This window comes from Gossypium raimondii, chromosome 5, assembly GCF_025698545.1.
Source record: "Gossypium raimondii isolate GPD5lz chromosome 5, ASM2569854v1, whole genome shotgun sequence".
NCBI lineage: Eukaryota > Viridiplantae > Streptophyta > Magnoliopsida > Malvales > Malvaceae > Gossypium > Gossypium raimondii.
In genome coordinates, this window is record NC_068569.1 from 3,067,499 (window position 1) to 3,091,057 (window position 23,559).

Below are 23,559 nucleotides of genomic sequence, written 5' to 3' on the forward strand. Positions count from 1 at the left end.
ACGTTCTAACTTAATTACAAATGAATAAAGAAGTACGAGGGCAAGAACAAGATGATAATTATAACCCTAATGCTCAAAACAACCAAAACTGCCTTAAGTAATGCATTCAAAACTACTAACTTTAACTGGTATAATTTTTATGAAAAGTAGCAAGTTTCGCTTCCCATGTATCCATTAGGACAAATTTTGTGACTGACTTTTTATGCTCTATGAACTCAATTAACGAGAACGTCTCTAACAAATAGAGACTATAGAGGGAGAGAGGAGAGATTATCCCAAAATAAATATATATATATATAAACCCTAGGTTTAGAAGTGATAGATTCGTAACTAATACTGATTAATTAATTTCAATCTTGTTATTACTATATTAGTTGTTGTTTAAACAATGATGCTTAATTTAGTTGTAACTACTTTAGAGGTTTTCAAACTCTATAAACAAATCATCCTCCGCCTACAATTCTTGAATTTTAGTTACAAATCCACTGCCGTCCTAAACAAGTATAGTTAATTTAAGCTTGTCTATTAGTGCATGATCATACTAGATTTTGACTTTAAGAGATTTTGCTTCTGCTGAGTGGGCGGCTCATGCCCATTCTTAACATGCGGTAATTAGTATGGTATTACTACGTATTATTTTAAACCCATTCTTCTTTCTCATAATCTTTTCTATATTGTTGTATTAATTAAATGTATTAATTGTAATAATATACCAAAAATACTAACCGATAATTATAAATTTCGATAGGATCGACCCTTCTTCTTTTTTAACATTACAAACTCTAGTTCCATGCTTGTCACGTAGTACTAATGATGCGTTTATAGGCAATTATAAAAGTCTACTTAAATATTAATATATGAATTGAAAGTTATTGACATCAACCTTAAGTAGGTTAAAGAGTCACTATCTCTGTTTCCTCCATCCATTTCATTACAAAGTTCTTGGAGGTTGCCAAAAGCAAAATTTATACCAATAATAATATAATTTTATATGCACATCTCTTTCTAGTTCTTATTTATTTATTTAATACTTATCGATTGCTTTAATCGTATTCAACCTAAATAAATGAATGTTTGGGACTTTCCAATTTTCTTACCTTGTATCTATTGTCTTGGAAGCAGCGATTGAAATGAAATAAAAAAAAAATTTAAACTTTATTACAGATTATGCGACTAGTTTGGTCCATTAGGTTGATTATAGAGGAAGCAGTAAGTCTACAGTAATAAATGGCAACTTCATAGCGTTTTCAGCTCTCTGGTCGCTGCCTTCTCCAATCGTTTGGACAAAGATGTATTGTAGAAAATGTAGGAAAATTGAAGAGCAGAGTTACAGTGTTTGGTCCCTTTTACCAGGTAAAGGGATCCTAAGATTGAATTGTAATAATGCAGATCAGCAGCGTATAACTCTGTTTCTTGTTGAAATTGCTTCAATCAAATCCCATTAAATTTCGTGGACCATCTTCTTGCTTGCTTCCCTAGGAAACCCAAAAAGAAACAAAGAAAACAGATAATGGTTGTTCCTATTAATGATTCTGACATATTTTACGTTTTACCTGTTAACTTATAAATATGTTCGTAAACTTCAGTGGGAGATGTACTCTTTTTTTCTCTTTTTCACAGTAAATTATTGTAGCATGAAAAGCTTCATTATTTGGCATTGTTGTTTGCATAGTTAAAAAAAAAGGTTAATTTCATCTGTTAAATACGTTCAAAAATTTTATCTTCCACAGTTAAAATTCACGATGGCTTTCAAACAAGACAATTTTATCATCCTTGTATCTTTTGTTAATTTAAACATATCTTGGTTCAAAACAGGGGGCGAAATCAGGGAGCATGGCCTTGCCGGCTTGCCCCATTGGTAACATGGTATAATTTTATTTCCTAGCCCCTCTTAAAATCTAATAATTCAATTTAGTCTATTTTAACATCGAATTTTTGGGTTTTTGAATTATATCTCATACAAAATTACCGGGGTCGACCTGGTTCAAAAGATCATAGCAAAGTAGGGTTTTAAAATCTTATTGAATGGTTTTATTTATTTACTTTAAGTGGATTCACAAAGAAGCGGAAGGGGGTTGAATGGGTGAATTGGCAACACAGTGTTCAAGAAAGAAAGCAAAAGACCCTAATCTCAATTCTTAACTTTCGCTATTCCCATGGGGGGAACAAAGATCTGCCTTTGCCTTTACCATCACAATCCTTCTGTCTTTCATTCATTCATTCATTCGAATCTTTCATTTTCCCACTCCTTCTCTTTTTCTTTTTCATTGTTCAATCAAATGCCACTGTCAGTATCTCTTCACTTCAGATCATGATCAAAAGCATTATCAAATCCCCATTTCTCACTTTTTCAGAGAAAAAACAGAAGATAACAAAATTCCATTCTTCCCTTCCACTTTTTTTTTTCTTTCTATCTTACCACTTTGCCTTTGTTTTTCATTTCTTGCATGCTACCCATTTGCTAAAATGATACATGTTACCCAAAAAATGAAAGTGAAATCCATTGGAATGATATTTACACTAAAATTGGCCATAGAATAATGCATAAAGCCTTGTCATTACTATAACCAAAATAACAAAAAAAGAAAAGTGAAAAATTAACTATGCTATCAAGCCATTAGCAATGGCTCGATTTGTTTCTACATGAGTAGTTTCATACACTGGAAGCTCTTCTCGATACCTATCATTACCAATAAGAACAAGATGATCCAACTCGAACAAATCCGAACTCGAATAGCTTGCTGCATCATCTTCATCTTCCTCCATCTCCTCCATCACATAATTACTGTGATTGTCCCTTGAAATAAAGTCCTTCATTTGGTTTAGATGATATTCTTTTAAAAACTTAGTAGCCATTTCTTCTACTCGCCTACTTTTCTCCATTGCTTGTAACTTTAGCTCTTCGTCGAGCTTCCCCGATGGCGATTTCCTAATTTTCCATACGGTAGGGACAGCAACCGACACTGAACTCGAGTCTTGTTCTTCGTATAAGCATTTTTGCCCACAGGGTCTGCAGTCTTCGTCGACAATTACACTCACTGGGCAAAATCTAACACTTCTTTTGACTCCATTTCGTAACCTTTCTCTCGTCGAAGGTGAGTTCTTGCTTAGACATGATCTTGAAAACGAGGAAGCTGAAGAACAGGTTGAAACCTGTCCAGACTTCAATTTCCTTTCATCATCACAACTTAACATCGAAGACGGACCCCTTGCTTTCTTTGTATTACTTGTTGTGAACAGAGAATTGATGAAACTCGCTAGACGGCCGCCAGGTGAAATGGGTTGTTTCACCTTCTTTAAATTGCCGTAAATTTTAGTGGCTCTTGATTTTGACTTGAAAAGACTTTCTTCGAGCTTTGGTGTGTAGTCGGAGGCGGAATTGTAATGATAATCATCGAGCAAATGCGACTCCCTTTGTTCGTAAAACAAAGCCCTCTCTGTTCTCCCTGTTTTCTCTGTTTTAAGTGGTTTCTCCGACCGAGCTGACATTGTGGTCCTTACTGGTTTAGGCCTCGATCTTACAAAACATGATGACTTCGATTTTGAAACATACATAGATTCAGTGTCCGACGATGAGAAACCACCGGAACTGGAATCGGATGAGGTGGAAGTGGAGCTAAAGAAAAGAACATCATGATCATGATCATAATCATGATGTGAAACCTGTTTCCGGCCTGCATTTGCCTTTTCAGTGACCTTCTTTTCCATCCATTTCTCGATCAAACGAGCTCGTTGGAAACTCGACATTTCTTCATCTTCCTCTTCTACTCTGCTTCCATTGCATCTCACGCTAGCTTTGCTTTGTTTCTTTTGCATTGTTTCCCTGTAGAATTTCAAATCAACATTCCTGGTGTCACCATCATCGATGGAACGGTAGATTTTGTCAAGCAGAGTAGATGAAAAAGATGGGTTGTCTTTCTCCTGCCTGTACACTGTTTTCTCCAATCTGTACATGGCTTCTCTTTTGCCGGTGAACAAGGGTTCAAAAGCAGTGGAAATAAAAAAGAGAAGATTTTCGCTACAAAGAAATGAGATCACTGTTTCAAATTTTCTTTGAATTGCTGGAAATGAAAGAAAGGAAATATGAAACGGAACAGAGAAATCGATGGGGTTTTTTTTTGTTCTTCTTGGATATGAAGGTGGATGGAGAACAGAAGCTAGGTACTTATATAAAGGGTGTTTTACAACTTACTACGATGGAAGGTAATGCCAGATTGTCATCTGTCTATGTGGCACTCTTCCGCTTTTTTTCGGCAATCCCCAGATTAGCCCTTTCATTTTCATTCGCTTTGAATTTTGGACCGTCTGATGAGCTCTATTATGGAAGGACAAGGGTTTGTCAGTCTTATGTGGGTCCAAATGTTGGTTTAAGAATGGAAAAAAGATTTCTGGGTGCTTAAAGATGGAGATGGTAATGCCGTAATGGTGGTCTGGAAAGAAAAGATGAAACGACTTTGAAATAGATTCCATTATTTCGGATTATTTAAAAAGCTATAATTTATCATATCAATAATTACAATTAAAATTAATCATTATATAAAATGAAAAATCATTATAAATATTATATATAATAACAAATTTTAAATTTATATAACTCAAATTATTCATGTACCCGTATCACAATTTATATATCTATATATATATTACTTTCAAGGTTTTAACTCTTTTTATAGGAAGAGTATATTTGATTTTGGTTACGTAGATTTGGCTGATGGAATGTCGAATTTTTCAAATAACAAAATTATTGAATATAAGATTATTTAGTATCATTTATGTTACATTATATTGTTTTAGATTATTATCAACAAGTGTTGGGTGTAATGATGATGCCAATTAAACTCTTAAGGAGAAAATATAATGTTGAAAAATATGTTTTTGTTATTATTTAAGAGCAAAATTAACTAATAGAGAAAATAAACTAAGGTAATTTAATGTGAGGTAAATTTATCAAAATATCACGTTGTCAAGAAAATTTAATACTACCAATGAATAGATGGTACTAAAATTACCTTTTATTTACACAACTACTAATAAAATCATATTACCGAACTAAAGTACTAATAAAATTTATAAACTTTATAATCAAAAGTTTGATACGTTGATTGTAAAGTTTTTAACTATATAAGTAGAATTAAAAGAACGTTAAATGTCTTTAATTAATATTTTAAATTAAGTCTGTTGGAATTAAAATTTATCATGCATCAAATAAAAATTTATTTTTAAATGAATTTATCAAAATAATAGTTATTATAAAAAGTAGGTGTATAATATAACTGAACAAAAATGACATAAGACAGAATTAAAAGGCATTTTTATTCCTTAGAATTGTTTTTAAAATAAAAATAAACAATTATAGAATAATTAATCAAAGGAGGAGGGAGGGCAGGAAAGTTCAAATTTTATTACTATGAATTGAAGGAAGGTTGAGTGTTGCTAGGGTTTTAAAATTGCCATTGAGTTGGCATATTTGAACCATAATAGGCAGGAGACAAGACATAAATGGAATGTGGAAATCCTCGATATATATTTCTCATTCAATTAACTGATTAATTCTGAGTGCATATTATTCACTACCATATAAACATTGAAGTGATAGCAAATCGTTGTGGAACTGCCATGAATCTTTAGCAGGGAACAGGTGCTACAGTTTTGAGACAACTCTCTGATTTGTACGATGTACTAATTCATACAATATTTTTACCTTTTTTTTTTCTCACCAAATAAATAACGTTTATTCGAAAAAACAAAACATATATTATAATGGTGTAATCCAGACCTCACTTATTACGAAAACTTAAAATTTAATGTTGCATTCTACGTATTAATGGTTTATAACAAAAATAGGTAAAATATGTAATTTTTATTTCGTAAAGTTATGACACGTGTTATTTTTAAATAAATAAAAATATTTAAAATGAAAGAGAGTTAATATTCGATGTGTTTTATGATTCATTAAAGATTATTGATGAAAACTTTGCAATGAGATTCAATAATAACATTGCACAATTTACAAGCATTTTATGGTCTGAATCTAGTTTTATTCAGGTTGAATATGGTATTTAGGTAAAACTCTTACAATAATATCGATTTCAAAATTTGAATTTAATCCAAATATCTAAGAAAATTCCAAGATTAAATAAATTTATTTGAATGGCGTGAAATTATATATTTGTGAAATATAAGTAAAAGGAATGGATAAAAATCAGATTTAATTATGTGGGTAAGTTGATTGGGGGAGGCAGCCTTCATTTTGTTTCAAATTTAAAAGCTCTGGATTCAATAACGGTTCAAAGTTGAAACAAAAAAACAAAGGCATTTTCTTCTTTATTATTTTAAAATATCCACTTTTGCACATCTCGTATAGGCTGAGATGCCTTTTTCTACTCTACTTTAAGAGGGAATAGTCAATATACGGTCTAAAGAAGTTCATGCGCCCATTACTTCCCCAAAAGCAAATCGCATTATTTTTCGACACGATTTGGGTAGCTAAGCTACAGTATTTGACTAAGACAAGAGCGTGTGTGTTTGGCTAATCCAAAGCTAAAACTCGTCATTATTTTAAATTAACTTATTTTTAGATATTAAATTAAAATTTTGTTTTCACGTAATCAGCTGTAAAAAGTTAATTAAAAACTAGATTTGGTGGCAAAAATATTCACTTAAATTTTAAGTTTAGTGGCAAAATTCAATTATTGATTAGTAAATTTGCTCATATTCTAAAAGTGTACCAGCAATCTAATGCCTGAGTAATTAATGAAAGTGACTCTAGACATGCATAAATTATCAGATATGGTATGGATTGAATCCATCAACCTAACAACGAAGGAACCATGTGGACGAATTAAATTTGAAGGAAGGTGTTCATCGAGGAGGCCAAAGACATCACATGCTATAGCAACATCCCCATGCCAAGTTCACTTAACCTTGTTAGCAAACCCTATCCAGACATTATCTGCTACTTGCTTTATTTATCAGATCGTTTTTATTGGTAGTGCAGTGGATATTGACAGCCCAAACACGTAATTAGTGATTACATAACATTGTGTTGCAATCCCTATTTAATTATCATTTACAGGGTGGTCGAGGAGCGGGATCGTCTACCTCGAAACTTCCTGTAAGGATCACTTGTTTTCATGTTTTTGGTTTACTAATGTACCTCCATTTCCAGGACATGAGCTATAATGGAAGCAACAAGCATAACTCTTTTATGTGCCCTCTGTGGTAGGGAAAAAAGGGGATCGATGCAGAAAGGTCATTGATCTGGTCTCAAGCAGTATCTCTCATCAGTCACCTTTGAATTTTTGAGTTAAAATAAGCCTACAAAATACACAACATGCAAGGGTGGCTTCCACCACTTAGCAAGCAATATTAGACAATGATCGATGTGTACTTTTTCTTTTTCTTGTTTTGAATATCATGGTTGTCTTTCAACATATGATGCGAATAGATTTGGTTGAACTCTAAAGAGATTAGATATATATTTTACCATTTAAAGAAAAAAAAGGGGTAGGCCCTTGATATATTTGATGCCCGTGCGGCATTGTATACCTTGCTTTGCTTAAAAAGGAAACGCCATATCCCATTTCCCAGGGCAATACTGAATGGCATTGGCACCTTGGGGAAACCTATCGACTATCTTGTCTTTAATTAATTTCATGGTGCAAAGAGAGAGAGACCCACGGTTTCAGAACGTTGATCCCATCCCATTGCATGATTCCTCTCTTCAACCATACTTTGGTCATCATAATTGTAAATCAATTAAATCTTCAACCCATTTTAAACTTGGGTATCTTCCCAAAATCAGATGTAATTTATTTCATTCCTTTTACTTAAACTTTTATATATATTAAAATTGTGTGTAGGATCGGGTCAAGAGGCCAACAAGAATAACAGTCAGAAACGACCAATTAGAGGTTCCAAAAAACAGAAACGGGCCAATATAAGATATTCTCTTTATAAATAAACAAATCAAGTTGCTATATATCTTCGGTGTAGTTCATTGATTGGTTCTATATGAATTTATATGCTAATAATTAATCTAATATAAACCTTATCTAGATTTAGTAGGGGATTAAGACTAAGAGTTAACAGCAAAGTACGGGCTGTGGACGACTGACTGATTTTCTTAATTAATTAGAATGTGTAGGGGGGGGAGGGGGTCCAATGTGAGCAGAAACAGCTATGACCATAAGCTTTGCACGGGCGTAAATAATTAACGGCTGTTAGGGCATCACGCGCTGTTCTGGTCTGGTGGGGCCTAAAGTATTTGGCCACTGTGGGGAAACGGAATGTGGGGGCCATTTCCGAGGCACGTGAACTATATTCACTGCCTTTGACACGTGCGCTTTAAAGGCTATTAGCCTCTCTTTTCCTTTCTGAGCTTCCTATTCCTTCCCAAAGGTCTAGTTTCCCATATACTCACCAATTGTGACTCGCCACGTGTATAGTAGCCCCTTTCCGATTAAGAAAAATTAAGGCGTAGAATTTTTTATCATGAGTCAATTAAATTAGAAATATGAGACTATTGGGGCCTCCAAAGGACAATCTGAAAGTGCCCCAACGAGACATATGTAGGGTCTAATCACAAGGGGACATAGACTTTGTAGGATCGAGAGGTTGCCTCCTCGGCAGAGAACTACATGGCCACACCTGATTATATTTTCACCTCTTCAATTTGCAATCTTGCAGACAACACTGTACACCCTGCCTGCCTCACTCACACATGTATTATTTTTTCACGTGGACAGGGCAAGATCCCACAACTGTTAACTGAGAATCAGACGGTGGAGAATGTTGATTAGATTCTTCTTTCCTTTCCTTTTCGTTTTTGGTTGGCAATGAAGAAAGGAACAGAACAACTTTGTTCTTTTCCAACGAAGCAAACAAGACGAGAGATATAATAGCTTTCTATTTTGGGGGTCTTTTGCTTTTGATTTTGCTTATGTTTGCGAATTGCAGTGGAGTCAGTCCAGCATGATGCATCCACGTGCGGTCGTGCATGCGATGACGCGGCAGCTTTCTAGTCCTCCTTTATGTAGAGCAAAAGGAAATAGTGTGTTTTAGTTTTAGATTATTTGTTTCTTTTGTTAAACGGTATCTTTCTGTTTGAACATTGGTAGGAAACACTATCGCGATTACTCTTCAAAAATAGGAGACAAAGCCACATTTTTCCGGTACTCTCCCATGTAGAATACCCATGTGAATGAAGAGGGATAATATAAGCTAGGGCCTATGGGGCGAGGGGGGAGTGGATATGGAGAGTGAACTAACTGACCCTGAAGGTCGTCGTCTTCTTTAATATTCATGTCTCCAGTCTAAGTAGGTCTATAGTTTTTAATATATGTTATTCTGGGTATGCATGATACTTAATTAAGGTTAGACCCACATTTTCTAGCACTTATCCACAGGATTTGACATGCCCATTCAATCATATATAGATGAAAAACAAATTGAGAATGAGAAAGTAAAATGAAAATGATAGCCAGGAGAAATGGTTGACTTTATCAACATTCGTATTTGATAGTTGACGGTAGGTTGCGGACTTGCGGAAATACTTCTCCAAATAATCATTTTCAAACCTACATCAGCAATTGAGGTCAAAACTGACTCTTTCATATTGGCTATGATACTGTAATCCAACCTTGTCCGAGCAAAGTTGTGATCTCTCCCAACCAAATATTAGATCTTCACTATATATATATATATGCTATCCTGGGTAATTTAGCTCGTTTCTTGAAGAAAATTGTAGGATACGGTGTCATAACAACGACTCAAAAATTCTGCAAAATTTAGCTGATTAGATAAGGTGTCATCATTTTTAAGCCCTATCATCCATGTTACAGAGTGTTGAAGACTAAGTCTGGCTAAATTAGCAATTAAAAACATGGCAACAGTATCACATCCAATTATTGTTCAAATATGGGTAGCAAAGCTATCATCCGAATGATAAAATCTGGTTAAGGTTAACTACAGATTTTCTTCAACTGGACAAAGGACGATAACAGTCCCATGATTTTAGTAAAGTTGCACCGTATATTACATCCCCACCATGACTCATAGCTATTTACATGCTTCTCTTCTCTAATCAATGAGCACTGACTCTCCGGATGTCTACCAACTGATAAAGATCACCCCGCCGTTGCTTTGCCAAAGGGAGATTAGCCCTAAATTTCATACAAGGCACCCAATTAAAAAGACTAGAAAGTATATACGATTGAATAAAACCATAAACATGCAACATGTATAGAACAAATATTATGTGGAAGCCATATCACCTTCGTTGCTCAAGTATTGAGTAATCAATCTCTGCTATAATTATGTCCTCATCATGTTCAGTTGTGGCTAGGACTTCTCCAAACTGTCACATGCAAAAATTTAAGTATGTATTTGTCTGCTCAAAACACTTCAAGCCATAAAAGATTCAGGAATTCGTATTACAGGAGAAAAGCCTTTCTATTCATAAACCCACAACAGAGCTAAAAAAACAAGTATCCACTTACAGGTCCTACAAGGGTTGAGTGACCCCAAGCCACATAACCAGCTCCAGTATCTCGAGCAGGTGAACAAGTTGCCACATATAACTGTTATTTAAAATTTTTATTAGAGAAGGAAAAAAAGAATGAAATCTTCTATGAGAAATCATATATTCATGTCCTAGACAGTGCAGAGCTCCAGTGATCTGAAGTCACAGTTCTGATGAATCCATCCCATTTTCACCATCCAGTATATATGGTAACATCAGAGCATGAATTATATAAACAAGTATTTTTCAAGACTAAACAGAAGGAAAGAATCCTTCATAAAGAAAAAGGCCAAAGGAAAGAAAGCGGTGTCTTTGCTACCAACCAGAACAGCATCAAAGTCCAGCATGTTAGACTAACCAAATACTGACTGCATTCTAGTTTTGACCATAAAATAACAGGATCTACATTAATTTTCATCTGTACTAGTACTGTCTGTCTTATTAAACCAAATAGTACAGTATGCTAATTACGAGACTTATGAAAGCCTTTACGGAAAATTTTGTTACTATACCTGATTATCCACAGCCCTGCATACAGAATAGCAAGAAAAAAAAATTAGTAGATGAACAACTACCATCACAAAATAACAATTAGCTCACTAAATCATCCAATACGACAGTCCCCGTCAGGTTGAGAAACGGTTGGATGTTAAAAACAAAAAAGAGCAAACGTGGAGGACAAACTGGTACGACTTGATCTAAGTTTTAATCCATTGCTGTAAAAGTAATTTAATTTTCTCTCTTTAAATGAAATGATGGTTTTGGAAGATGATCAAACATGATAAATTCCATTTCATCAAGTAAATTTATTGGTGTCTTGGCAAAGAAAATTCAGAAGGTAATGTTTAAAGATAAAATTACTGCCACGTATGAAGTTCATAACGTCCACCTAAAGCTAAAACTAGGAACCATCTCTGTAAGGATACAAGGCCAAAAGAATTATAACACTGACTTTTATATTGCTTTTTTCAGTGACTGCATCACCTCCCCTCCCCAGTCTACCTTATTTCTCTCTACCTTTCAGTAAAGTTAAAAAGATTAACAAGGAAAGTGAAAGCAGGGAAATAACTAGCACCTTGCTCTCTGCAGCAACTCCCAATGCAATGGTCCGGTTGTCATGTTAAATGCTCCAGGATAACATAGCAAGTGAGCACCTAATTTCAATAAACACAGGAAATAATAATTGCATTCATCAGCTACCAAAAGCCAATATTACAAATGAAATTAATTGAATAACGGTTCGAGGGAGAGGTATACACACCTCTTGAGGCATATATCATTGCCAATTCCTGAAAACGAATGTCATAACAAATCCCTACACCAATTCGCCCAACATCTGCATGAACTATTGATGATTAGCTTCCCACTTACAAAACCATTCACCTAGTATACTCAATTGCTGATAATAATTACTCGTCAGTTAAATCTGATTGTAGAAGATTTGACATAGTACTTCACCAAATAATGGTAAAGATGTAAGAAACATAGGAATGTCTCATGACAGTGGACGAGATGATATACAATATATGATCTAGAAAACGATTCTAAAAAAATTATGGACAGGGTAACATGTTCATGCATGTGAAGTCTAAGGAAACATCAACCTGTGTCCACAATGGTAGGAGTTTCCCCAGCAGTAAGAGTCTTGGATTCCATGAAGGTAATCTTCCCAGGAATATCGATATCAAAAAGGTGAATCTGTAGTTCCAAAGGAATTCATAAATATCATGTGCACTTCAAATGGAATCTTCAAAATGATATTAGTGAACTTTAGAATTGCCTAAAGGAAGCAGCAAACTTGGTATCAGAGATCAGGAATTTTGGTGTTTGCATACTGGTGTGTGTGTATTTGAAACTTTAGCAGCAAAAGGTAAAGATAAAGCTTAATATCAATGTTTTTCTTTCTTTCATAAGTTTTAATGGTACCAAACAAAAAATTCCACGATTATATCAAGAACTGAGTACTAAATGGCTCAGCCATCTAGCAATATGTGTAGATGTATGAGCTTTTATACAGGTGATGAATTGACAGATGTTGCACCATAGTCAAATTCACTCTACCTAATGAACTAAAAATAAACAGTGGCTCCATAATGCATTGCCAAGTTCAGCCATACACAATGCACAAAATTGGCAATTCCTATATACTACCATATGGTATACGAAGTGCCTCTACCTTGCGGTGCTTGGCTTTCAGCTTTCCATCGGTACCAAAGACACAACAAGTATTATACAATTTATCCCCACAGCGTTCTGGAATAGATCCACCAACTACCGTGATCTTCAGACGACTAGAAACTTCAGACAGCATAGCTGTTGAAGGAGATGCATCATGACCTGCATCTATATCTTCAGCATAAACTGGAAAACCGTCATTTGAATATGGGCTGTTCCATATTTCCTGAAACAGAATAACAGAAAGAAGGACGGGCCTTAAAATGTTAATAGCAAAATCTATTATATGTAATTGAGGAACACCAAAACAACCATTTTGTGGTTTAATATTCCACTATATATTTGGCTCGTCAAGCTGATTTCACCAAAAATAATGGGAAAAAAAGACTTAGGCTTTAGCTTATCTGGTATGCTCAAATTTCTAAGACCCTCCAAGCTTCTAAATTTTCAACCTCGAATCCAATAGCACAAAGCTTAATTATGCACAATTTGTTACCTAACGAAAACCCTCATGCGAACATCAGAAAGGAGAAAACTTGAGACATAGACAATAATAAAACTCACAGGCAAGACAACAAGCTGGGCACCCTTTTGAGCAGCCTCTTCGATGGCCTTCCGAGCATGCTGTATGTTCCTCTCTTTATCAGGTGTCACTGCCAACTGACAAATCCCAATCTTGAACTATAACAACAAACCCAAAACAGATCACTTTAACAAACACGCAATCAAAACAAAAAAGGAGAAGACAGCAAAAGAAAGCAAAAGAGGTTGCCTTGGTGAGAGGAGGGGAGGGAAGAGGAAGAGCAGGTGGTAGCCTCGCTTGTTCAGGCTTGAAAGCTGATGATGACATTATGGATGTTGAGTTGGACCGGATTTGGAATTGGAGGTTTTGGTAACGTTGATTGTACAGGTTTATGGTGTTTGTGGGGATGATTGGAATGAAGAACGGTGTTTGAGAAATGGGTTTGGATGAGTGTTGAAGGAAGGAGCGTGAGATAGCGGATTGAAGTCTTATTAGATTCTTGGAGCTAACAAGTGATGACTTCATATTTGTTTTCACGTTTTGTTTACTTGCTTCCGGCAAATATTTTAATGGTATTTTTTTTTATATATTTTACAAAAGTTATTCGTACCAATAATAAAGATTAAAACTTTTGGTATTTTACTAAAATTGTTATTTATAGGAAGAAGAGGGCAAAAATCAACTAAAGTTTATAGTTGATATCCAAATATTAAACTGAACAATAATTAAACAATATGATATTTACATCTAAGAAAACGTTCTTTAGCCGCACCTAAAAGTAGTTTCGTTTTACTAAATTCGATATTTGAATTTTGTATGCGGTTATTTTAATTTTGAAATGGTATTAACTTTAATTGTTTAGCTTTTGTTATATACTAAAAATCTTATATATAAATCAAAGTCATAAATTTAAAATAAAAAATGAAAAGTACATTAAATATGTACATTATTAAAATAAATTAAATTGTTTATTATGATGTTATATCAGCCCGATTTTTCAGTAGTATCAGAAACAGTGGTTTCGGGGTCACTGAATCCGACGAGTAAGTTCGTAAATAGTATTATTTAATATTTACGAGTTAAATATGGTTTTAAAAAAGTTTTTGATATAGTGATTTTTGTTATATAAGCGAATTATTAAGTTCAAGTGATTTTAGAAAATAAGGTATCGGGACCTCATATCTATAAACCGAGCCGTAAATATTTTTATAAATATTTACGGTGTTGTTAAAGTGGTATTAAAATTTTGTTAAAAAATTTTAACGTTATGATAGTTAATTAATTAAAATGACTAAATTGTAAAAGATGCAAAACCTAGTTGCTATTGAATTTTAATGATTTAAATAGATTACTTAGTGGAAGTAGGTGGACTGATATTACAATTATACCATGATGAATTATTATAGTCTGTCAATGCTTGTTTTTAGGATAAGTATGTGTTATTTTTATTAATTAAAATAATAATAATAATAATAATAATGTATTAAAAACATTAAAAATAAGTAAAACAAAAAGTAAGAAAAACATTGTATACTTATCATCTTCTCCAAACCACCGAAACACCATGGCAAGAAGAACCAAGGTTCAGCCATGCTTCAATTCATGCATGCTAAGCCATCTTTCACCCGTTTCTTTTAATTTTTATGTTTTTGAGATTGTTGCAATTAGGTCCAGTTAACCAGTACCTTTGATTTTGAAACTGTTAAAGATTTTGAAGGTTGGCATTGATGAATCTTGTGATTTTTTATGTTAAATAATGAATCTAAGATATTAATTGTTATTTAAAAGTATTTTAATAAGTGATTTTTGATGAATTTTTTGATTAAGGATTAAATTGTTGAAATAGTAAAAATATAATGATTTGTTGTGAAATTATTGCAAAAAATGAACTGTATTGAATACCATGACTATTCGGCTAGCACGGGTTTGCCTTAAAAATGGTTAATTTGCATGTTTTGGGCTCAGGGACTAAATTGAATAAAAGTAAAACTTTAGGAGAATTTTGTAAAAATGTCAAAAATAACCAAATTACATTAAATATTTTTTTTATTTTCTAAATTAATAAATTTAATGAAATTATTAATTTAGATCAAGATTGGGTAGAAAATCGAGAAAAATAAAAAATTACCAAAATGTCCCTGAATCTTGGTATTTTTGCAATTTAGCCAGGTAAGTTCGTGCGGTTAAAATTTAACATTTGTATAAATTGATGATTGATATTATATAAATGTTCTATTGTTGGAATTTAATTATTGTTGGAAATATATTTTGAATTTAATACTCAGTTTGGATTGAACGCGGGATTTGAGTATATTCGTGATTTGGTGCATAACGAGGGTTTGGAGTGGAGATGGTACTGGAGGGAGATATTGGCATTTTACCCAAGTAAACCAGGGTTAAGCATTTGTTGCGAACTCTCACGTTTTACTTTCTGTTTGGCGTGATTCGGGTGGATAAGCTCTTACGAGCTTCTGTTCAACTCTTATGAGCTTCTGTTCAGCTCTTTTGAGCTTTTTTTCAGCTCTTATAAGCTTCTGTTAGCGTTTTCGGGAGGACCAGCTCTTATGAGCTTCTGTTGACGATGTACTCTTACTCGTAAGTCGTTTTTTGTATGGAAAATCTCGGTAAGATAATATATTGACCTGAACATGAGATGATGGACAATGCTTAGGTTTGTGCTAAGCTTTTAGTTGCATTATATCATGTTGAATATTAGTTATATACATTGAAATGGTAATTGGTTAAATGGAAATATGCTTATGTTCATGAAAAGGTGGTAAGATTCAAAAGGTGTAATTTCTTCTAAAATGGTTTATCATGTGATTAACCCCAAATGAGTTATATACATAAATGCACTAACTTGTGTATTGACTGTAACAGCCCAATATTAGAAATAATGGTTTCGGGACCACAAATCCGAGTCAGAAAAATATCTTAATATTATTTTGTGAGTTTATTATGTGTGAATTTGATTGTATGAAATTTTCGTGTTTTAATTCCGTCGTTTAAGTGTCCGATTTAATAAAAATGACTTAATCGCGTAAAATGAAAATTTAAGGGTTAAATCTAAAAGCACTTAAATGTTGTTGTCTTTTTAAATGGGAGGATTTATGATGCAATAAGACCAAAAGTTAGATAGTGGGCGACATTTGACAAAACTAACCTTAATATATATGTTATACATAATTATTATTAAAAGGTTAATATAATAATAAGGTAAATATTAACATTATAATAAAAAAATAAGTCATAAAAAGATGAATATGTTCATCTTTGTTAGCTGAATATTGAAAAGGAAGAAACCATCCATGGCTTCTTAAGTTTTGGCACTTCCTTAGCTTGATTAAGGTATGTTTTGGTTTCGATTTTGGATGATTTTTACGTTTTTGTGATCGTTGCTTCGTGTTCTATCTAGCCCATGCTTTAAATTTAGAATTTGATGGTGATTTTGATACATGTCATTGATGAATACTTGAGCTTTGTGATAGTTGATGGTGAAATATGAAAGATATGTGAAAGATTAACATGTTTTGTCTTTGAATTTTTGGTGAAATTGAGTAATTAGGCCTAAATTGTGAAAATAAATTTTTGAGGGACTAAAATGTGAAATAAATGAAATGTGGGGACTTGTGTGAAGCTTATGAACATTCGGCCCTAGCATAGCGTGTGCAAATTTTGTGTATTTTGTGTTTTATGCAATAGAGACTAAATTGCAAAAAGTGTAAAATGTCGGGGGTAAAATGGTAATTTGCCAATTTATGTGTTTTTGGATTAAATTGAATGATTTAATGAATAAAAAGGCTAAATTTGAATATGTTTAGATCAAGAAATGAAGAAAATGGAGTTAGATCGGGGGAAATCGAAAGTAGCCGAGTAGTCAATTGTGTCAGTTGACATCCGAGGTAAGTCTAATAGCAATTTAAATGTTATCAAATTGGAATATATATATATATATCTATCATACATTAGTAAGCTGGAACTAAAAGTATTTAAATTGAATAAAACTTTAAGATTTTTCTACATGATAGCCGAACATAGGAATTGATTTTGGTTGGTTGATATTAAAGGTGTAAATTACATGTATATTAGCTAAAGTATACTTTAAGTTCAATGATATGAAACTAATAGAAGAATATATGCATGGACATGTAAATCGAATGCAAGATTTAACTTCTTTGAGCGAATTTGATGTATAATTTCATATATATGTGGTTCGAATAAATATATATATATAAATATATTCAAGTTCTTAAGTTGAATTTAATATATAAATTTCTTATACGTATGTGGTTCAAACATAGATTGCAAAATCTCTTGAGCCAAATTTGATGTATACATTTTATATATATATGTGGTTCGAATATAGGTTACAAAGTCATTGAGCTGAATTTAATGTTTTGAACTATACATATGAGGTTCGAATGTAATATACAAGTTCTTTGAGCTAAAGTTAATGTTATGAATTATATATATATTCATGTGGATTGAATATATGATTTGAGTTTCTTGAGAAGGATTTATGTGAACCATAAAGCATTATATGAAAGATTAATTTTGTATCTGAGTTATTCAGGCTCTGTGCTTAGCAGGCTTAATGCTAGTGAAATAATTCAGACTTTACATCTAGCAGCCTTAATGCCAGTGAAATAATTCAAACTTTACGTCTAGCAGGCTTAATGCCGGTGAAATATTTCAGACTTTACATCTAGCAGGCTTAATGCCAGTGTTCTGAATCAGGCTTTAAGCCTAGCAGGCTACATGCCAGTGAATCATTTTAAAATATGTGATTAGTAAGTTATTTGTCAATGTAATAACTAATGGATTATGAAATTATGATAATCAGGTATGTGTTATTCATCTCTTATTTGATATTAGGTAAGTACATTGATTGATTGTAAATAACAAAAAAATATTGAGGTATATATTTATTTGTATTTGATGAGTATACATATTCGGTTATGTGCAAATGGTAGGTACAAATTTGTGAGTTTATATCATGCTTAATTGTTATAAATAAAAGGTCTTGAGGTTAATAAACGTTTTGATAGTATTTATAAATGGTATTTGCGGCTTAGTAAATTTATTTAAGAAATTATATGATTCATATTTTATTTATGTATTGCTTAAGACTTACTAAGCTAAGGTAGCTTACTTTGTATTTTTGTTTACTCTTGTTTTATAGATTTTGGAGATTGTTACGAGCTCAGGGATTCGTCAGTAAAGCTCGTCACACTATCAAATAACTACGGTATTTTATAAGTTGCAACTTAATTTGGATTATGGCATGTATAGACTAGTTTGAACTTTGTTTAAATTCAAATGTGTATATACTAAAGCCATGCGAAAATGGCTTAGTTATCTTGTGGTGTTCGGTTTTGAATGAATGATGTCTAGAGCATATTTTGATTTAGGTTTAACATTGTATGAATAATAGTATATATGTATATGTATATATGTATGAAGATGTACCTATAATTGTTAATAATGAGTTTCTTTAGTCTTATTATAAGGGTGAATGAATGTTGACATACTTATTTATCTAATGACTTGGATTTGTGATTTTAACATAAAATTTGAATATGATATGTTTAAATGTGGATGTTGAATGTAATTGCTAGTTTATATGATTAAGTCGATAAATGAATGGGTTTACCATTGAATATAATTTGATACTTGTTTTGTTGATAGCATATAATATCATGATATGTATTGGATGATTTATATGCATGATTCAAAAATAAATGCTTAGTTACTTGGTAATGAATTTAAGCATAAACTTGGAAGTAGATCGAGTATGAGCATTCATGTACAAGTATAAAAATGGAGTTTATGCTTATGTCTAATATGGGCATGTTTTGTTGTGGTCATAGGTATAATTTGTATTCGGTAATGGTATGTAAAAATTTGATAGATTAAATTCAGTTATATAGTCTTTGATATAAATGAATTTGATTATGGCATATAGTCGAATGCTTAGGTTTAGTTGTAACACCCCTAACTCGTATCTATCGCCAGAATAGAGTTATAGAGCATTACCAGAGTTTACAAATTAATTTACAGACATTTCATTTCATCAAGCATTCATACTTATAACCAATAAAAATCAAAACATTAATGAGCTAACGTTGGCTAATTTAACTTATACATGTCATTATAACCAGAATCCAATCATCCAAAATTACCGATAAAACCAATGGATAGTGTGATATATGTAACACCCCTTACCCGTATTCGACACCGGAATAGGGTACGAGGCATTACCAGAACACATACACTTATAAACATGTTAAACTGAGTTATAAAATTTCATTCAAATTTAAACTCTTCAAATTTTTAACATGCTTTTATAAATCTTCACGTTATAACTTCAAAATACTATATTTGTAACAAATAGGGCTTCTAAGACCCAATACATACTCATGCAATTCAATACTTCATTTCCATTTCATTTAATTCACGATTCTCATGTTCACAATTCAGTTCAATTTCTAAATCCAATATACGTTTCAATACCACAATAATTCATTTAATTCAAATCATATCATTTGCAATTTCCATTTAATTCACGTACAGTTCAATTTCATTAAGTTCAATACTAATACATATTTATCTTTTAACTTAACGTCCCCTTTTTACGTCATTTTACACTTCAAGCATGAACTTAGTATTTCATTTCCTTTCCACTCCCATTTCCTATGCATATCACACAAGATATAAACATTACACTCAACCATAGTCGCAAGCTAGTTCTTTTTGAAGACTAACCACATGATAAACCATTTTAATAAATATTACAAACTTTAAACCTTACCACCCTTTTATGATCACAAGCAAATTTCCATCTAGGCATTTACCATCTCAATGCATAATTTTATAAATTTAATGTGGCATAATCCAGCCACAACTTGGCCAAAGCCTAAGCATACACACCAAACATACTAGCCAAATAAACATATAGTATAAGCATTATAAGCATGGATAAGCATCACATTTATTTATGTATCAAACTTATCAATATGAGTTAATTCATAAACCATTTCTGACATTGCTACATACCAAATCATATACCAAGTATACCACATACACATACTATGAAACTTTATTTTCTCACATGAACTTTAACCATAACTGATAATGCACAATTATAAACATCATTTCTTTTCAATCGTTTATCAATTATAATCGAGCATATGACCAATTATACACAAATAATTCATATGTTCTTCCAATTTTCCTCCCCCTCCTCTCTATTCCACATCCTTAATGTACATAACACTCTTAGAAATAACATTTTCTATAGTTTCACTATTCACTTACATGTATACTTAAAACTGTCTCTCCTAGTCAGAGTTACTAAATTATTTTTACCCGAAGCTACAAGGCTCCAAATTAAGGACCATTAATTTTCCCTGAAAATAAATTCATATATCTTCTTACCATAAAATTTTTAGAATTTTTGGTTTAGCCAAATAGTACAGTTTATTCTTTAAATTTCCCCTGTTCCACTGCTCGACAGTTATGACCTCTCTTCACTAAAAATTAATTATCTCATTGTATAGAATTTGGATATTGTTTCTGTTTGTTTCTCTTGAAAATAGATTCACTGAGGATTTTAAACATATAAAATTTATTCCATAATTTTTTTTACAATTTTTGACAAATTTCCAAAGTCAGAACAGGGGATTCCGAACTCATTTTGACTCTGTCTAACTAAACTTCAAATATCTCAAAATATATAACTCTTTTGCTTGCTTTGTTTCTTTTATGTGAAAATAAACTCATTCAGATTCAATTTCATATATTATTCAGCCTCTAATTCAATCTCCATCATTTTTGGTGATTTTTTAAAGTCACACAACTGTTGCTATCTAAACTGTTTTATTGCTAAATGTACTCTTTCATAATTTCACTTTTTCACTTTCAATCACAATTCAATTCAAAATTCATTTTTCCATTTCTAAGTCGATATTCAATTCAATTCCACACCTATATTCATTATTCAATTACACTTAGTCAATTTCCCAATGAACACTTTAGAATAATAACAGATACTCGGTGGATTCAGCACATAGTAACCACATTATTAATTAATGATGTCTGGTGGAATCAGCACATAGCAACCACCTTACTAATCAATCATGTTCGGTTCACATAGTAGCCTGCACATAGTACTACACATGTGACCATTACCATCCGATACACGTAGTAGCCTGCACATAGTACTACACATGTGATCGAAACTATCCGGTACGCATAGTAGCCTGCACATAGTACTACACATGCGACCTATCATTCCGGTACACGTAGTAGCCTGCACATAGTACTACACATGTGACCATCACTTTCACTTTTACATAGCGGCCTACACACAATCCGTGCCACACATGTGATCATTTCTGTCACTTCATTCGTATCCCTTTTTGTTCCAAAGGTTCATTCGAGAATTTTTCACTTTTTCTCACTTTTCTTTTTATCGATCAATTTCAATTTCTTGTCTTTCTTGATTTATAACAATACATTTAACTTATATAACATTCACACTATTCATTCCAGTCCAAAAGTCATACTTTGGAAAAATTACGTTTTTGCCCCTAAAGTTTCACAAAATTACAATTTTACCCCTAGGCCCGTAAAATAATTTTTATTAAATTTCCTTGCATTTTAGGCCTAGATTAACCATTTTCATAATTATAGCAATCCACAATACTCACTTATTCACACAATTGTGACATGTTTTATAACTTTTACAAATTAATCCTTTTAGGCATTTTCATCGAAAATTACTTAGTACAAATCGTTTATCACACTCCAAACATTCATATTCTTCCATAAAACATCAAAATACATGCATATCATTCATTGGTAAATTTTTAAACACAAACCCTAGTTCAAAACAATGGTAAAAATAGGTAAATCTTGTTACGAGGATTTCAAAAACGTAAAAATCATTAAAAACGGGGATAGAACGAACTTACAATCGAGCTTGGAAACTTGAAAAACCCCAGCCATGGTTTTTCCATGCAATTTTTGGCCTAGGGGTTGAAGATGGACAAAAATTGGCTTTTAATTTTGTTTTTAATTCATTTTAATAACTAAATGACCAAAATGCCCTTAATGAAAAACTTTGGAAACATGCCTAACCATACCCATTTTTGTCCACCAACTTAACCAACGGTCTAATTACCATATAAAGACCTCCAATTTAAAATTTCATAACAATTGGACACCTCTAACATATAGAACTCAACTTTTGCACTTTTTATAATTTAGTCCTTTTGACTAAATTGAGTGTCCAAACGTCAAAATTTTCAAGCGAAATTTTCACAAAATCATTTTGTGAAATCGTAGACCATAAAAATATAATGAAAATAAATTTTTTTCTCGTCAAATTTGTGGTCTCAAAACCACTATTCCTACTAGCCCTAAATTCAGGCTGTTACAATATATCTCCGACAAGCTTCCAACCTAATCGAGCTTCTGATAATCATTTCAATGCATCTAATAATTATACATATTACCAATAATAATTCAATTCCAATAATAAAAAACATATTTATATAATATTCATCACCAAATAACATTCACTTTAATTAAAATTATACAAAATATAGTTCATACGAACTTACCAAGCTAAATTGTAAAAATACTAAAATTTAGGGACATTTTGATAATTTTCTATTTTCCTCAATTTCCACCCAATCTTGATCTAAATTAATATTTCATTCAATTTATTAAATTAAATAATAAAATAATTCATTTCATGCAATTTGGTCACTTTTTGACATTTTATAAATTTACCCTTAAAATTTTACTTTTATTCAATTTAGTCCCTAAATCTAAACCATGCAAATCAGTCATTTTAATGAAAACTCATGCCAGTTGAATAATCATATATTTTCCTCCTCATCATTTACATTCCACATCCTTAATGTATATAACATGCTTATATGTAACATTATCTATAATTTCACTATTTATTTATATGTTCATTCAAAGCTGTCCACTTGAGTTATAGTCACTAAATTATTTATATCTTGAGCTACGGAATTTCGAATTAATATCCGCTAAATTTATATGAAACTAGACTCACATATCTTCTTACTATAAAATTTCAGAATTTATGGTTCAGTCAATAAGTACAGCTTATTTTTTAAAGTTATCCCTGTTCTGCTGTCTGACAGTTTTGACCCTTCTTCACTAAAAATTAATTATCTCCTCGTACGGGATTCAGATGATGTTACCATTTGTTTCTATTGAAAATAAACTAATTAAGGATTTAAACATATAAATTTAAGCCCCTAATTATTTTTCTCAATTTTTTTATGATTTTCCAAAGTCA

At 32.3% G+C, this 23,559-nt stretch overlaps 2 protein-coding genes across 2 annotated transcripts; both read right to left on the bottom strand.

Moving 5' to 3' along the window:
- Window positions 1–2,457: 2,457 nt before the first annotated feature.
- LOC105770838 (protein BIG GRAIN 1-like B) lies at window positions 2,458–4,147 on the bottom strand. Its single transcript, XM_012592194.1, has one exon. It carries the CDS (start codon window positions 3,952–3,954, stop codon window positions 2,602–2,604), a length of 1,353 nt encoding a protein of 450 aa, XP_012447648.1. The 5' UTR covers window positions 3,955–4,147; the 3' UTR covers window positions 2,458–2,601.
- A 5,699-nt stretch (window positions 4,148–9,846) lies between these two features.
- LOC105770073 (omega-amidase, chloroplastic) lies at window positions 9,847–13,773 on the bottom strand. The gene is made up of 10 exons (XM_012591122.2): window positions 13,470–13,773; window positions 13,262–13,378; window positions 12,699–12,923; window positions 12,127–12,220; window positions 11,784–11,858; window positions 11,598–11,676; window positions 11,035–11,050; window positions 10,500–10,580; window positions 10,275–10,357; window positions 9,847–10,163 (listed from the first exon to the last, which is right to left on the bottom strand). Exons 1-10 carry the CDS (start codon window positions 13,743–13,745, stop codon window positions 10,085–10,087), a joined length of 1,125 nt encoding a protein of 374 aa, XP_012446576.1. The 5' UTR covers window positions 13,746–13,773; the 3' UTR covers window positions 9,847–10,084.
- Window positions 13,774–23,559: the final 9,786 nt, after the last annotated feature.

Bases quoted from the DNA above. Each gene is read 5' to 3' on its own strand.
- LOC105770838 (XM_012592194.1), bottom strand. From the start codon at position 3,954: ATGTACAGATTGGAGAAAACAGTGTACAGGCAGGAGAAAGACAACCCA.
- LOC105770073 (XM_012591122.2), bottom strand. From the start codon at position 13,745: ATGAAGTCATCACTTGTTAGCTCCAAGAATCTAATAAGACTTCAATCC. The intron at 11,677-11,783 runs GTGTGTATACCT...TATTGAAATTAG, and splicing joins AATGATATATGCCTCAAGAG to GTGCTCACTTGCTATGTTAT. The intron at 10,358-10,499 runs GTAAGTGGATAC...TGCATGTGACAG, and splicing joins ACTCAACCCTTGTAGGACCT to TTTGGAGAAGTCCTAGCCAC.